General features: G+C 47.8%; 1 protein-coding gene across 1 annotated transcript in view; it reads left to right on the plus strand.

Moving 5' to 3' along the window:
• TMEM178B (transmembrane protein 178B) overlaps window positions 1-17239 on the plus strand; it is a gene marked incomplete at both ends in the record, with an annotated part of 308785 nt that overhangs the window by 102336 nt on the left and 189210 nt on the right. The window contains one exon of the mRNA XM_084230091.1: window positions 3017-3130. Within this exon, the coding sequence (XP_084086217.1) occupies window positions 3017-3130 (114 nt within the window). The remainder of the gene's footprint in view (window positions 1-3016; window positions 3131-17239) is intronic.

Genomic DNA, 17239 nt, shown 5'->3' on the forward strand with positions numbered 1-17239 from the left:
ATGAAGCGAGAGCTCTGGGCTCGCATGCGGTTTCTTCCGTGTCGCTGTGGTTGCTGAGCCTCCGCTTGTGTGATCACAGACTCTGCAGTGCCCTCCTTTATTCATTACATTCTAATTTATCTCAGTTGTTTCAGCCTCTGGGGTATAAAAGAAGCATTGGAGCTCTTGACCACTGTGATCTTGCAAAGGGAGCTCCCTGGTCCTCATTCCTCTCTTCAACGCACGTGTTACTGGCGCTTATCCTGAGCTGGGGGCCGGGCCCATAACGACGAATGAATAAGACAAGTCCCTGCCCTTGTGAGGCTCATAATCTAGAGGGGGAGGAAGACGTGTGAGCAGATCGGTCACAGCCCATAGGTGTAGGTGCCACAGCGGGGTAGGCACAGGAAGGCCAGAGGGGGGTGCCGGCTTGCACGCTGCTGGGTGCCTCCTAGGCCCCGGGGGCGCTTTGCTGAGGGACTGCCGTCTGGGCCTCCTATCGGGGCAAGTCAGTGTGTTTCAGGTGAAGAAAGGCAGGGAGGAGCCATGATCGGATACAGTACATTCTGGAATGGTAGGAGGATGGCTGGGAGGATTCGAGGTTGTGTGACAGTTGGGGCCAAAAAGGAGCTGGGGTGCTTTGGTGGTGGCTATGGCGTGGGAGCGTTCATCTCAGGAGGCGTGACTCTAGGCCCCTAAATCAGGTGCAGTTTTGTAAACCAACCTGATCTCTAGAAAGTATAAAAACAGAGGCTGGGCTGAGGGTCCTGTCAGAAGATTGTGGGGTTTATTCTGTTTGTCGAAGAGGCCAGTGAAGGCCTTTGAGCTGGGTGGTGACAGGGTTCTGATTTCCTTTCTGGAATGTGCTCTAAGTAGCCATGTTTGCTATGGTCTGGTGGAGGGAGACTCCAGTCAGCCAGTCCTGGGTTCTAATCCTGGCACTGCCAGGTCCTTGGGCAAGCCACTTCATCTTCCTGAGCCTCCATTTCCTTATTTACCAAATAGGGATGAAGATAACAATGAGGCTGGCCTAGTTGGTTTATATAAAGAATTAAGTAAGGCAAAACCGTGGCAGTGCCCCATTGGCTGGACAGCACAGAACACGAGTGGGTTGGAGGTGAGTTGGTTCCTTCTGCCCTTAACGAGGCTGCACGGTTCCCAGCAGCCCATCTGCTGCTGCATACCCGCTCTCTGTGTGCACCATGGCATGAGTGAAGCGGAGGCCACTGGTCTGCAGCGCCTGGCAGGTCTGGTTTTCCTGGTGAGTCCCCGGTGAATGTGGCTGTGGGTTGAGATTGGTCATTGTTTTTGTTCAGCTGCCGCTGAAGGGGCGCAGGTGGAGAGGAGAGGCCGGATTCTGGGATATCTAAAGCAAGACTGACAGGGTTGGTGGGCACTTAGATATTTAGGGAGGGGCGCCATTTGAGAGGGAGAGGTGGGGGCGCAATGATGGTGGGATTTTCGATGTTGTAGATCTGATGGGAGATGATGGTATTAGATGATGGAAATTAGAGGCCGCGGGTTTGTGGTGTGAATGTGAGTTGAGGACAAGGAGATCAAGTGTTGATGACTTATTCAGAAGTACAGCACATTAGGGTAGAAGGAGGACCTGGTGGGGGAGGTTCTCAGGGGGTAGGAAGGGCATGGGAAGAGATTTCAGGAGGTTAGTGGGCTAGGGGGCAGAGGCAGAGGAGTTGAAGAATTAGAAGTAAAAGTGAAAACGTGCATGACTCTTTCCCTTTTCGGCCAGTGTCTGTCCCGTTGCAGGAGTGTCTGCCAGTCCTGGCAGTTGGGCAGTTGTCCAGATGGGATGTGCAATAAGGCACGGGTTCATGTGGGCCACTGGCTACATGCCGGCACTCCTCCAGTCACCAGGTTCCCTGCTGACAGCGAGCCAGGGGTCGCACCATTCAACCAAGGACCACCACTTATAAATTGGGAATCAGTGGGGTGCAGAATGGATGGCCATCAAAATCCATTCAGGTACAAAACCAGATTTTAAAACCCCTTACCCTTAAAAATCACTCCTTTTCTGATTCCTCCCAAGGTCTTGACACCAAGTTTTAAATCCCCTAGATGAGCGAGGGACAATAGGATTACCTACAGGAGGCCAACGTAACAAGGCAAACTCCTAATCATTCCTTTTTTTCTGGAATTTGCAAACGTGGTGGATTTATGAATGACTACATTGGCAATTCTATTAGCTTCTCTGCGGTGGCAGTTCTCCAACTTAAGTGCGCAATGGAGGTACCTGGAGGGCTTATTAAAATTCTGGTTGCAGGCTCTGCCTCCAAGTTTCTGATTCAGTAGATCTGGGGTGAGGCCTGAGAAATTGCATTTTTAGCAATTTCCCAGGGGATGCTGATGCTTTGGCCTCAGGGCCATGTGCTGTTCTAAGATACAGGACTATTTTGATCATTTGAAGAGCAAAGACTATATTGATTAATAACAGCTTATCAGTACAGGTCCTGTTGGACCAAGAGTTCATGGTTTAAGGGGCCTACATTTCATCTGAGACTCCTGAGAAGAGACTGGCACAGATGTACAGACTGATTTGGGTGCTTGCGTTTGGTGGTGATGTTGGGGAGGATGAGTAAAGAGGAGAAGTCCCCTCTCACTCGCTGTTCACAAGACAGCAAGTGCTCGAAGCACAAATGACATCACGGGGCTCTCTCTGGGTCTGTTGGTCAGGCTGCTAATGTCTTTCGATGCCAAACATCTCCCCTTGACTTGAAAGTTGGTTTTCTAAAGGTTCAACATGCGTGGCTACTACCTTCTTGGCAAGCTATCAGCCTAACTTTGGCTCCTCCACCTCTGATGATCCTAGAGGCCCATTAATCGAAATCAATGGTGCTTGATTTTAGTTCTATTCTCTTGCTGTTTTTGAATCAACATTACTGCCTTGTATAAACTGTAGGTGTCCCTATGCCCAATATGAAATGAGACCCTTACCCCAGGAAGGAAATATGGGTCCCAGCAATTGCCCCGACATGGTGGCGACCTCATTGACATTTGGCTCCCTGTCTCTCTTTTCCAGGAGAAATTGAGCGATGCACGTACATCAAATACCACTACTCCTCAGCCACCATCCCCAGGAACCTCACTTTCAACATCACGAAGACCATCCGCCAGGATGAGTGGCACGCCCTACGTAAGTACACCTGAGCTGCTTTCTTTGGCTTTGATCTTTGACCTTTGGGAAGTGTGGAGGTTTGGATGCCCATCTACAGCTCCTCCTGAGGCCTGAGGTGGGCCTCAGAACATGGCGACACTTCCTTAAGGTGCCTATGTCTGTGGGTCAGAATGCCCTGGCTGGTTTGGGTTGTATTACAGATGTGAGAAGTTTGCTTCCAAAATGAAAAGAAATAACTCCAATCCAGCAAATAGGTAGCAGTCAATGATTTTGCTCCCTACCAACCCCTGGAGATTTTACCTGCCTGACTGAACTGACTGCTGTGGTTTTCCCCAGGATGTCCCCAGGTTGCTTGGGCATTATTGTGGCCACCTCCCTCCCTCCCCCCGGCGTTCTTTGTATGGCTGAGACGGGCTGGTGGGTGCAGCCTGCTTTGCAGTGGGAATATGTGTGGGGCAGGGTCACTCGGGTAGGATTTGGTCCTCAGCAAGTTTCTAGGATGTAGGCGTTGGGACTTGGGGTTCCGGCAATTGGTGAGCAAAAGTTGGAGAATTTCTTGGTCAGGGATCTTCACCCTTAAATTATGATGAGAGGGTGATTTGATGAGCAGAATTATTAGTTGGCTACTTTTATGCTTCTGCTCCATGGGGCCTACAGTTCTTGTCTGTGTAGGAAGGCGCTACTCTTGCTGCCATGAATGTTCTGTCGCTGTGCGTAAGCTCCATGCTTCGTCTGTTCATCTTGTCATTTCTTTCCTAGCCCAGCTTTTTTCACATAATGCCACAAGGTTAAGATTCAATTTACATTTATATGTGATGGTCTTTATTGCTGCCTGGTTTTGTGTGGTGCGTATTGGGTTCTCCAGGTGTACCCCACTTTCTTTTTAAAGATTTATTTATGCATACAAGAGCTGGGGTACAGGCCAGAGATGAGGGGGATGAGAGGATTCACCAGAGACAGAGTGGGGAACAGAACAGGCAGATTGACCGAAATGACTGCTGAGGGGAGCAGTGGGTGAGCCAGGAGAGGTCTGCTGCGCCATGTGGGTTGCTCCCTGGCTGGCCCGGGATCGAACTTGTGCTGCAGAGGCTGTGGATTGCTTCATAGAGCGGTGCTTAATCCTTTGCACCACCAGGGTGACCCCCATTTTTGGTTTGTTTTTTAGCCACACAGCCATAGCTTGGGGCTGGGAGGTGAGTGGGACAAGTAAAATTAAACAAAGCAGAGCAATCATTTGTTTATTTCAGGAGAAAGATTATGGCCAGGTGTGTGGATGGTTGTTACCAAAGCCAAGCTGTTGCCCCTACAAAACTTTATCATTACTAGAGACAGTGACAAACACAGCACGACAACTAGTGTTCAAAGCACGTGTGCCGAACTAAGCATCCCATATACTCACTAATTTTAATGTGAGATTTGCCATAGAGACACTAGCAATCAGGGTTATTAATTTCATTTTTTTCATGTATACATGTAAGATACATGTAAGGAGCAAAATATATAAATACCTGACGGTGACTGCTTATTTCCCCCATTGCATTGGTCTGGTAGGGTCAATTAAGGAACCCTAAATTAGGGATGTTCATGATAATCTTTGTTGATTAAGCACTTAAATATAAATTTGGGGCCTCATAATAGAATCCAAGAGGAAGTTGTTGACTATAATTCAAATTCACTCAATTTTAACCAAAGTTACTGCGTTTCTTTTTGTATCAGATACATAGAGCAAACTGAGGCTGCAGGGAGTGCTTGTGAGGAGTTCCTGCCTGCAGGCAGAGGAAGGTGGAGGAGAGAGTGGTACATTCACAAAGCAAATTAAGGCAATGCCATAATTGCAATTTAGTATAATTGTTTTGTGCAATTAGGATAGTTGGTGCAAGTTTTTCAGGAAGAAGGAGAATTATTCTAGTGTCCATTGCACAGATACACTTTGGGTTAACCTGGTAGCGCTTCTGGTGAGGGCACACACACCGGATGCCTGCAATTCAAATCATTTACCCATCTCAGCATCACTGCAGATGCATCATGTGGTCTTGGCAAAGAGGAGAGAGGAGGCTTCTGCTAAGCTTTGTGGAATCTTCTTCGAGCCTGGTTCTCTCTAGGGGCTTCATCCCCAAGCTATAGTGCTGTTGGGTTTCACAGAATGGAATTGTGTGGCTACTGCAGTGAATTGGGAGCTAAGATCTATTTTTAACTGATAAAAGCCATCTTAAGGACTGATAGGTGCAGAAGTCTGGGAGTGAAGTTGGGGGTGTCCCTTTGGTGGGGGTCCCATCTGTTTCTTTCACAGGGTGGCTTGATGGGCTATTAAACTGGCCAAGAACAGTTGCCATTCCTGACATCGATGATAGCTATTTTTAGCTGGAGGCCAGGTGAGCATCTGTCACATTTAAAGGTGGTGCTAAGTGTCGTTGGCCTTGCTGCCATAATGGGGAAGCACAGTAGGTGTCAGTTTTCATTTTCAAGGGTCAGATATTGTTGACATTAATGAAGTAGTGGGCCCATGAGCCCCTGTGAAATAAAGTAGAGACTATCAAAGATTTTGAAAATGCCCATGATCCATCTTTGGAAATCATTAAAAAAAAAAAATTGCACTCTAGTTTTACTTGAGAGTCCAGTATTCTTTAAATCTTTTATTTATTTATTTATTTATTTTTTATTCTTTAAATCTTTTAATGGGATCAAAATAAATTCATTTGATGCTAGATTGATTATCATTTTATAATTTAACCATAGTAGCTTATATTCTGTAATTTTTCTCAGATAAATTTTGTGCAAGTAATGACATTTGATTCCCCCCTATCCTCGAAACTTCTTGAAAATATTTTGGACTTTGGTTAAACTCAGATTACACATTTGTCATCAGGAATTTGCATGTGGTCATTGGCCATTGGTGTGGGAAAAGAATTTCCAAGTAGGAAAAGCATGATTTGTTTTAAAATTATGCTGTGGATTTCGAATATTGACCTCCACCAATGGGAATTTTCTGAGAGTTTAGTCACCATATGGTCAGGTGAGTAGCAGGTAAAAGAATAAAACTACATATATGATCCAACAATTCCACTCCTAGGTATCTACTGGAGAATGCAAAAATGCTAATTTGAAACTACCCTCCTGTGTTCACTGCAGCGCTATTTGCAATGGCCAAGTTATGGAAACAACCTAAGTGCCCAAGGAGAGATGAGTGGATTAGGGACACATCGAATATATACACATTGAATACTACTCAGCTGTTAAAAAAATGAATTCATGGGATTTGCGACAACACGGATGGAACTAGAGGGCATGGTACTTTGCAAAAGAAGTCAGAAGGAGAAAGACTAATACGGGGTGGTTTTACTCATATGTGGACTATAGAAAGGGTCAGGCAGAATCAAACCAGTAACATACCCTGCAAGTCTGACTGTAGAATTCAGGCTGGGGGGGGCGGAGTGAGGGGGAGGCTGGCTGGGGAACAGAGTGTGGGGGAGGGGAATGGACTAGGGTAGAGGACTGTAGGTGTCTGGTGGTGGGTGTGAAGTGGTAACATATCTGAACAGATGCAGTCCTATACCTCTGAATCACATGCAGTGCTGTAAAGCAGTGTTATCTCAATAAAATTAAAAAAAAATGAGATTATCTATAGGCCATTAGGCTTAAAAGTCCAACTATAAAGAGGTAATAATTACCATGGAGGGTAAAGGCCAGAGAACCGAACCTCTGTGTGTGTGTGTGTTTGGGGTGCTCTTTGTGTATGAGGTTCAAATGCTGAGTTGTCTGGGTGGCTTAGTGGCAGGGATCTGACTTTAGCTGAGATGGTGAGGTGCCGTGTTCTTCCTTCCACCCTGGAGCTCCCTGGGAGAAGTCCTACTCCTTCCTGAGTTGGGACCCATGGCCTTGGCCTACCCAGGCCTGGCCATCTTCCCGGGAGCCTATCTGCCTTTCTACCTAGCTGCTGCCTCCCTCCAGGTCTCATTGACCCCAAGAGTGGTGTCTGCCCAGTATCTGGGGGCTCTGGGTTTGCCTCATTCCTGACCCAGATCCTCCTGCCGCCTCCAGGCCTGGAAGGACAGGGTTGTCACTGGGTCAGTGAGGATGGGAGAGTGTCTGCAGGAAGTGAGCTTGGCTGGGTGAGCTGGTTCAATATTTTAATATGACAGAGTCAGACTAGCAGTGGTCAAGAAGCTGGCACTGCAGGGGCATCTTAAATGGTGCCTCTTCCTCTTCTTATTGGACAATGTCCCTAAGGCTTCTCACGCTCAGTAGTTCACTGCTGGGGCCATGGAAAGGGGCTGTGTTTTGCTTTTCCTGCTGCTGGCATTGCTTTGGCATGCCCTGTCTGCTCAGCTGGGTGCCTGGGTGCTGCTCAGTGGTAGGGGAAGAGAGATGTGTGGCTTGCGAGGGACTAGATAGCCAGGAGGCTGAGAACACAGGGAACGCCTGGGAAGACATTGTCACTTCTTGCAGTTCTTCTGCAAGAAGGAGCTGGTGTGGAGTGAAGCTGATCCTGGGGCTCCCCGTGACCCCAGAGCAGCTGACAGGGGGCACCTTGGAAGAGTCAGCCCTGGGCAGGCACCCACGGGAAGGGGTGAGAAGAGTGATCTTTTCTTACTCCCTGGTCTGATCAGCAGGGATTCTGGGCAGCCGCACAGGGTGCAGTCCTGAGGCTCAGTGCAATAGGCCCGTTCCTCTTGGTGTTTGGAAGCTGGAGGTCTCAGCTCTCACTTGATTGCCCCTGGCAATGGCAACCACGGAGCTGGCCCTCGACTTTTCTGCAATCAGATATTCTCCATCATCTTTCAAGAGGCTGAAAGCCAAGAAAGCTAGAGATTTTTCTTTTTTTTAAAGCCTCCTTCTGTCAAGATTGAAAGTTCAGCTAATTAGATCGGATGGTCACACGGCACAGTTCCAGCTGGTCAGGGAGGGGAAAAGGAAGAGAGATGATTCCCTCTCCCCCTGACACCCAGTGACAGCATCCACTCAGCCTCCTGAGACTGCCCCCCCCAGCTTCACAGGACCCAGCCCCCAGCCCCTGTGATACACACTCACACAGTAGACCTAGAAAGCGGAATCAGAACAAACAAGATGTGTAGTTGAAGGGGGGTGGGGTGGGGAGCAGGGAGAGGCAGAGGAGAGTGAGGAAGGCAACAGAGATGGAGACTGAGCCTGCGGATGAGCAAGCACATTTCAGTGGACAGGCTGCTCAGGGGAGAAAAAATCCAAATCCAGAACTGTCTTGTCCAAAGTACACCCCCGAATGACACACTTGGCTCCCTGTCCCAAAGCACTTGACCTCTCATAGTTGGAGCCTGCCAGGTGTTGGGGGACCAGCCCCCACCTAGACAGGTGTCTGGTGAGGTGCCCAGCCTGCCTGCTGCTCTAGGGTGGCTCTTATTCTGCAGGCCATGCCCTCTTTGGTGCCCCTTTGTCTAGCTTCCCCCATGCCTCTTCCACAACCTCCCCTCTTTCCCAGTGTCTCTCTGCTATCCATGATTCCCTCCAGCCACCCCCAGGTACCACCCGCCTCTCTGACCCCAGCTTCTTGCTTCTTGCCCCACTTTGCTGCCATTGGCCTTCTGGCCTGTACTCATGCTGGCTCCTTGACCCATGTGCTGGCTTCCCCTTTCCTGATGGACTTCCGGGGAAGCACCTGGACCAGCCTGCTCATCTCCCCTCCAGACTTCCCTCCTGTGCACACCTCTGGCCTCCACCTCCAGGAGTTGCCTAGATTCGCAGTCCCTGCTGCCCCAGCTTACAACAAGATGAATTCTGTAGACCAAAGGGTTTAAGATGAAAAGAACAGTTAATTATAACAACGATAACCATCCTTTGTTCATATCAGCTGTAACACTCCTCAGAGGTGTCTGGGGTTTCCTACGAGGAGCCCACTGTGTTGTCATCCTGGCTCCTTTGCAGACAAAGTGACTAAGCCAGGGAAGAAGGGGCTGCCAGAGGTCCTGGCTCTGTTCCGAGGAATCTGGGACTCAGAATTGAGATCTGAACTCCAGTGGACTCCTCCAGCTATTTTTCCTCTGTTTTTTTGGCTGATGTTATGTAAAACAACCTAATGAGGTAAACATCTCAGACATTAGAAGCTGAGGCCCCCTGCAGCGTCAGCCATTTTCCTTCCCCTGCATCTGCCTCTGAGCCCAGCCAGTCTGAAGCTCTTACTGTGTGCAAGCTGTTGTGAGCTCCTCTTGCTTGCAAGACTGGCATCCATGGGGGTCATCACTATCAAGAACCCATCCCCAGGGAACGAAAACTTGGTAGCACAGAAACCCAATCCAGAGAGCATCACTGCTGTCGCTGGGTATTGTGGTCTTTGCTTTTGCAAACCATTCTGTGCCTCTGTCCCTCGCTGGCCCTTGCAGGGAATGTTGCTAACCTTTTAGGATATGCAGCCTGTGTAGGATAGGCTGCCCTGTGATGGGCCCCCAGGCTCCGGTGGCATTTCTGCAGCAAGCCTGGTGGAGAAGACCCCATCACACGACACTCCACCAAGACCTAATCGCATGGTGATCACTCCTGCCAGAACACTCCTTTCCTGCTCAGCCTGTCAGAGGTGTCTCTCCTCTGTCCCATACCCTGAGGCTTCTGCTTGAAAGCACTTTCACTAGTTTGATGAACTGGCTCGAGCTAAGCTGTTAATGTCATCTTGGATTACCTTCCCTGATAGCATTTTTATTTTTCAGGAGACCTAACCCAAAGGCATGACAGTGAGGTGATTAGAGGTGCCAGGTTGTGGGAGGGAGGTGGGTGAGTCAGGTAAAGGAGGTCATGGCCTGGTTTTAGATAGAAACAAGACTTTTTGTGGGGATTGTCATGTCGTGTATCCGGACGTTGAATTACAGCGTCTACACCTGGAATCTGCTTAATGTTATAAGCCAGTATTATGTCAATAAAAATGAAAATAAAGGTAGTGTGGAGATACTTTAAAATCCTAGCACATACGCAGCTATGGATCCCACCTGCTGGGGCGGCTTTGCTGTGAGGGGTCACCGATGGCCAGGGAGTGGACAGAGAGGGAGGGTTTATTAGATGTGGGAGCAAGAAAGGAAGGGGCCCTGGAGTCGCAGTGGGTGGAATTGAGTACATACTTTTCGGTTAAAGATTCCGTGTGTGAAGCAAACCTGAGAACCGCTGTGCCCGTGGAAGTGCAGTCTTCAAGTCACAATCCATCTGAGTGTGCAGGTCCAATTTTGCGCTGGGAATTAGTTGGAAGTCTGGCCTAGAGGCATTCTCTCAGCTTCTGCAGATTGGAAGTTGTTTTCTTCTGGCCGAGCTGACTGATAAGGACACCACAAAGGAGAACTGGGCACAACCCCACTGGCGTCCCTCATCCATTTGTTCATTTACTCATTCAATATTCATGGAGCACCTGTTCTGTGAGAAATTCTGGGTTAGGTGCTGGAGGGGATATTAAAAGGTATTCTGCTTCCCAAATTGGATGATATATTTCCAGGTGCCAAGCAGGCAAGGATCAAACTGCTCGTTGCTTAATGTTTATTGACTACCCAGAGGGTGCAGGCTAATGCCGTCGCCATGCTCACATCACGGGTCCTGCCCACCACACTTAAATCAGCAAGGATCCATTGCACGGAAAGAAAAGTAAAATAGAAGGCAGAAGCACCCATCACAATGGAATGGCCTGCTTTTTACAGTGAGGGATAAGTAGGGTTCATCTGGGATCTTCCTCTTCTTGGCCCTCTGGGGGGGAGCTGTTCCAGATCTAGGAAAGGAAGCTCTTATTGTGGAGGGTGATTCAGCTCTCCCACAGCGAAGACCAGCAGAGTCCATGTCCATGTGAGCCACAGCGGTGAGGAGGAGGAACAAGACTAGGAGCTGAGTGCCAGTAGGCAGGTGCAGCTCAGCAGTGGGGAACCTGGGTTGGGTGAGACAAAGATGTCCAGGCAAGTAGACACTTGGCCATTGAGGCAATGGCTCAGCAGGAGTGAATACAGTAGGTGCTACTTGGGATTTCATGACTGCTTTGCTCAGTAGCAGGGAGGCTTAGCCAAAGGAAGGCAGGTCTCAGTTCTACAAGAAATCTGGACTATTAGGGAATTAGAATAAAACATAGAGATCCGTGGCTATGAATGGAGTGCACAGCTTAGGGATATTATTCCCAGGGCAAGACAGAACACAGATTGAGCAGCATTTCCAAACTGTGATCAAGACGGGTCCTAGGTTTTGGGGGTGAGGCTGCTTCTGAAGATGGTAGGCTATAGGCAGACCAGGGGAGAGGAGTCTGGGAACCAGAGGGCTTAATGGGAAAAGTAATCAAGCTGTGCATTGAATGGTAAATCAGGATCTAGACCAGGGCTACTCAGGTGTGGCCCATGGACCAGCAACATCAGCAGCATCTGGAAACTTGTTAGAACTGAAAATTCTTGGATTCCAGTCCATACCTGTTGGGAAGAATCTCAAGGGCCTAGGAATCTGTGATTCTTAGCACATTAACACTTAAGAGCTCTTGGTCTGAAGGGCACTGATGTGGGCTGTGTGGTGGTCAGAGAAGTCTTGGGGGAGGAGAGCGCAGGAGTGGGCTTTGATGGGGCTGGGAAAAGGAATGTTGCTTCTAGCATAACTTCTTTTGGAGAAGCAGGACTTTTACGTTATTTGCATGTTTTGTTGTCTGTTTCTGTTTGGTTACAGCTTTGGGAACTTTTCTTCCTTGTTTCTTTTTGATAAATAAAAATGACATGGAAGAGGCAAGGTCTATTTCTTTTTTTTCTTTTTTTTTTTTTTTGGTATTGTGTTATCTGGGAGCAATCCCCTAATATGTAGCCTCAAATCTCAATTTCTTCATTTAGAAATAGGCTCCAAGATCCAGGGAAGGCAGGGGTCATGGCACTGACCTCCCACTGTATCGCTGACCAGGTTCATGTCTCTGGATAAGCTATTTGAATGTTTTGGATCCAATGTGCTCATCTGTAAAATGGAGTTTTTAATACCTGTCATGAGAGTTATTATGAAGTTTAAATTAAATAAGATGATTCAAGCAAAGTCACCCCATAACTCTGGAACGTCTGATAACCAAGTAGCATTATGTGCTGTTATTATCAGAGTGCAGAGCTGGGCCGGGCACCGTGCAGGGTGTAGGATTGGGGAGGGGGAAGAGGCCTCAGAGATGGCACTTCATAAACTTGGAGTTTTCTCCATTTGACTCTTGCCCATGTGTGTGTGTGGGGGGGGGGTAGTTTGCCTCCTGCAGGGCTGTGCCTGCATTGAAGGGTCTGTTGTGGGTTTGCTGTCAGAACAGGTGCGCACTACATGAGGTGTTTATAGTGTGGGAGTGGAAATGGCTGAAAGTATCACTGCTGAACGGCAATAGTGTGGCATATTGTGAAAGGAGTTTCAGAGCAGAAAATCATTAGAGTTTGGGATCCTCTGTTGGAGAGAAGCCCTCTCATTTATCAGTTGTGTCCCATAAGAATGCAGTTTAGACAATAGCGGGAGTTGGGAGTCTCTAAAAGGAGATTTACATCCGAAGTGTCTAAAAAGTAACATTTTCAGAGCTCTGAAGATAAATACACCCTGAGTGCATCTGTATGGAAATTGCCGAGGGGAGTATGGAAATGATCTCTCCTAGCCCAGCCCTGCCTTCCAGGAAGGCTGCAATTTCCATTATGTGTTATGAGCAGATCCTCTTCTATTCCTGAGATGAAGACACATATCCCCAAGGGGTTGCAGTGAGAAGGCTGTGGGCATAAGGTACAGAGGGCCCTGGAAGAGCAGAGGAGGTACTGTTAAGGGGGAGGGGGAGGTGGTGGAGGTGATATTCCTATTCTGGGGCAAGGAGTGCCCCTTATTTTCAGCTCAGAGCCCACAATGGACCATAGGGCACTGCTGGCTGAGGTCAGGCCTGCTGCTTTTCTGTGCTCCCAATTAAGAAGAACCTACAATTGCAGGGAGATGGGTTGGCCTTGAAGTGAACTCATAACCAGCCGGTTGGGCAAGCTTGGGCCTGTGGCTCCCTGTGGCTGATAGACCAGCCTGGCCAGAACTAAGGTGGCAAACCCTTCCATGAAGGGGGGTCTGGGTGATGTAGCACAGAGTCACCAGTCACCATGTTACAGGACAACCCTGGGTTGCCTGAGTGGGTTCTCACCTGCGTGCTTAAAGGGGACTTAAACTGCAGGCACACACAAAAGGTTAACAAAAGGTTTATTTATAAGGGGAAATGAGGAAATGTACAACTTAGGGAGAAAAGAGGGAGATAAATTCATAAATGGTTCCTACGTGTTCTATCGACCTGGAATCCCAAATGACGCGCTGAGACCAAACCTGCCTGGCCAAGAGCACAGGCCTAGAGAGTGAGACCCCACTCACTTCTCCAGTTACATTCCCAAACAGAGAAAATTGCTGCTTAACTCTGCCCTTAGGTCCTCACAACCGCCCTTTGGGGATCATGGGATTTGTAGTTCCCAGTGCCTTGATGGAGTGGGGGTGGCATCCACAAAGCCTGTATGGAGTTTGCATAGGACATCCTTTCCCCCTAACAACCATGCAGGCGTTTCACTGATGCCGACCTTTGAGGTTGCCAGGGGGGCAACCAGCACACAAAGAAATTAAGCCCCTTGCCCAAAACTACAGTGGAAAAAAACAGGCTGAACTAGAACCCAGACCTTTGTGACTACAAAATTCATGCGTTTTCCCCACCCCAGGGAGCCTTGCATGGGCTTCTATGGGACAAGCCTACTTTCTCTTCTCCCCTCTTTGCTTGTTTTCCCAAATCTAGTCCCTTCTTTTCACATGCCAAAGGAAGGCCCTACCTCATCCTTCTACCCCCCGAGCAGTGGCTACTCATCTTCCTGCCCACTACTTAAAGTAAATGGAAACCCCCTCCCCACAAGCAACCAGTTTGGCTCCCCCTCTGTCCAAGAGCTCTGGTATTCAAAAGAAATGAAAGAAAACTATTTATTTTCCACTTTTCTGTTTTTCCTTTTCATTTAATTACTGGTATCACAACAGGATTTTTTTCTATTGCTTTTCATTGCAAATGTATAGTATTTCATCTACATTATGAGTTAAATAGGCTTTTGTGGACTAGCCTAGAAACCCAATCATCATTTATAACAGACATGACTTCTCTGGAAATGGGTTCTGAATTCTAAATAACCAACTTTACAAATGAGGTTTTAGAAGAGAACTCATTTCAAAGCTGGAGACTATCTTTCTTCTTTCTAGGCAATTTTGCCTCTGAATGCGCTTGCTGGCTCCCCACTTTCTATTTCTGTTGTTCTTAGGCCGGATCCTTCAAATGTGACACCCTCCACCCTGTGGCAAAAGCTCAGACTCCCAAGTCCCTTATTCTCACTCATAAAAGCGACTGCTGATAGAAAATTAATTAATGAATGCTCCTTGATATGTTCTGTGTAGTGTAATTTGAAATCCGGAAACCCAACCCAGGGAAGTCAAGTGACCTTGGTGCTAGGTATCACTCAGTCTCAGCTCCCTCCCCCCGTCCCCCCAGATCCCCGAGCCCCTTCACATTGGTAAAATAAGAATAATTATGTAATATTTCCCCAAGGCTCTTTGCTTGGCACCTGGCACCAAATTAGAAATGAGCAGTCAGTGGTGTGTGTGCGTGTGTGTGTGTGTGTGCACGCGCGCGCGTGTGTGAGTTTTTGAGGCTGAGAGGCTGTGAAACATGGGTGCGGAGGTGACACGTGGGATTGCCAGCAACATTCACATTCCACATGCCACCCCAGCCCACCGGCTCACTCCTGGAGCTTCTAGATGCTCCAGTTGCCAGGGAAACCAAGAAAAGGAACTGTACACAAGCTGCCTCCTCCCCAGAGCTCCTGGGCACTTCCTCTTGGCGGAGGGGTGGAGGGGAAGGCAGGGGAGGTTCCTTTAGGCTGTGAGTGGGGGGAGGCTGATGCCAAGCCCGTACCCCCTCCTGCGCCCCACCCGGGCCTTTGTCTGTGTGTCATCAGCATGGCATGGTGCCCTCCTCCCCGCCAACGTTTCCCATCAGCTCCTACTCCAAAGGAATCTTTTCATTTCCAGGAAGTAAAAATTGCTTCTTCGTAGCAACAAGAGTAGGAATGTTTGGTTTATGGTAAAGATTTGAAATCCAGTTACCATTAAGTTTGGCAGATCTAGTAGAAATGTACAATTAAAAACATTACTAATTCATCTCCATTTCCTCATGAAATTGCAGGACTTGGACTGGGGTATTACATGGTTTCAGTTCTGGGTCACAGTTCAGGGTCAGGGCTTTGTGGTTCTGCTTAATGAGGTGCCCTGTCTGACCATTCTTGGAAAACCTGTCAGGGCCTTCATTCCTAGCGTTTATTGAGGGCCTGTGGGGCTCACAACTTTCAGGGGTCTCCAGTCTGTTGCATGGCCCAGAGCAATGACAGCAACTCAAGACAGCAGGAGCTGGTGCTGTAGGATGCAGGGAAACAAAACAGAGTTGGCAGCATTCAGAAGAGGGTCTGTCAGCCCTGGATAAGGGGCAGGAATCATGGCATTTGATATGAGCCTAAAACATTACATTTACTCAAAATTTATCATGTTCCTATCATTTACCAGGAACTATTCTAGGTATCAGAGGAAAGAGAGCACCTTCCCTGCCCTCATGGAGCTTACATTCTGTTGTCATCCTAACTACCACTTACTGAAGGCTTAACATGGGCCAGGGACTGTGCTAGTCCCTGGTATGCCTTGTTTTACTTAAACTCCAACAGTCCTCTGAGAAGGGTATTATTATTATTATTATTATTACACTTGACAGACGAAGAAACTGAGGCTTACACAGGTTGACTAGCTAACGATAGAGCCACAGGGCATGAGTGGTAGGACTTTATGATACCTGAGGAAATGCTTCTGCCCACCATACATCCACGGATGGGGCTGGCCAGAGCCTGGGCACTGAGGTGCCATCTGTGGTGTTCCTGGCTGAGAGGACATGGTCTGAGCCAGTTTCTCAGCAGTGGGTACATGAGACACCGTGAAATAAGGAGGTGAGGCCACCTGCTGAGGAAGAGATTTGCTTGCATGAGGGCTTGGGGGAAACCTGCAATCCAAGAGTGTGGACTGGTCTGAACTGGTCTGAGCTGCTGTGGCTGGCTTCTAATTCATAGCCACTGTCTTTATCACCAAGAACAGCATTTATCAGCACTAACTATGGGCACAGGTTATGGGAAAGTAAGCTTTTCTTGAGGTTCAGGGAAAAATTAATTATGTTTTGTTGACCTTACATTCTCTTTCCATACATGGAAATAAGGTGTCTATGTTACATTAAAAAACTAATTCAATTTAGGCATCTGAGAAACGCATGAATCTTTGGTCGTCAAGTCTCAAGGCTAACAATGTTTTCCATTCTGTTATTGAATAAGACCACTTCGATCATGGTCATTAATCTATAAAAATTAGTTTTCACATACATACGTAAATAAATTTAAGCATATCAAACTCCTCAAAATTAATCTTGAGAATAGAAATGCCAACTCAAGAAATTTTTCTTGAGAATTTGCATATTCACCAATTACTCATAAACTCACATAAGGAGATAGACTTTCCTCTGTCTTTTGATTCTTCAACTGGATTCTCACCTAGGGATCATGCAGAGGGAAAAAAATCAATGAGAAGCTATCACTTGCTCTCAGAAGAGGGGTTCCTCTGCCTTCCCTGATTGGAGCTCTGAATAATTTAACATGATCCCAGGCTCCTTTTTCCTTTCTTGAGGTTGAGCTTATTAAAATTGCATGACCAAAGCACCCGGGAGAGGAAATGGCTGCACCCCCCATCAGCTGTCAGAGCATCACAGTTCCGTGACACCCTCAGCCCTTGCTCTGAGGACATGGAGCTGTCATCCGCTGGGGATGACAATGAGTAAATGAAGAGAAGAGGGTGTAGCCACTGCCATGGTTTTCTGCCCGCTACCCCCCAGTCCCCGGCAGCTGTCTTGCTCATGCGTGGACACAGAATGCTGTCTCTGTGCTCACTATTCATCAACATCGTCATCATTTTCAGCCTTTGCATTAAGTATTTATATTTTACTGTGCACAAGGTAAGTGCTGAACTGACCGGGCAGACCCTTTGAGAAGCTTTCCAAGACGACCTAATTCATCTTCAGTGAGATGGGATCTCCAGAGTAAGTGTCTAAACAAAAGTGTCAATTGATTACAATCAGAA

The sequence above is a fragment of the Talpa europaea genome (assembly GCF_964194135.1).
Source record: "Talpa europaea genome assembly, chromosome: 3".
Classification (NCBI taxonomy): Eukaryota; Metazoa; Chordata; class Mammalia; order Eulipotyphla; family Talpidae; genus Talpa; species Talpa europaea.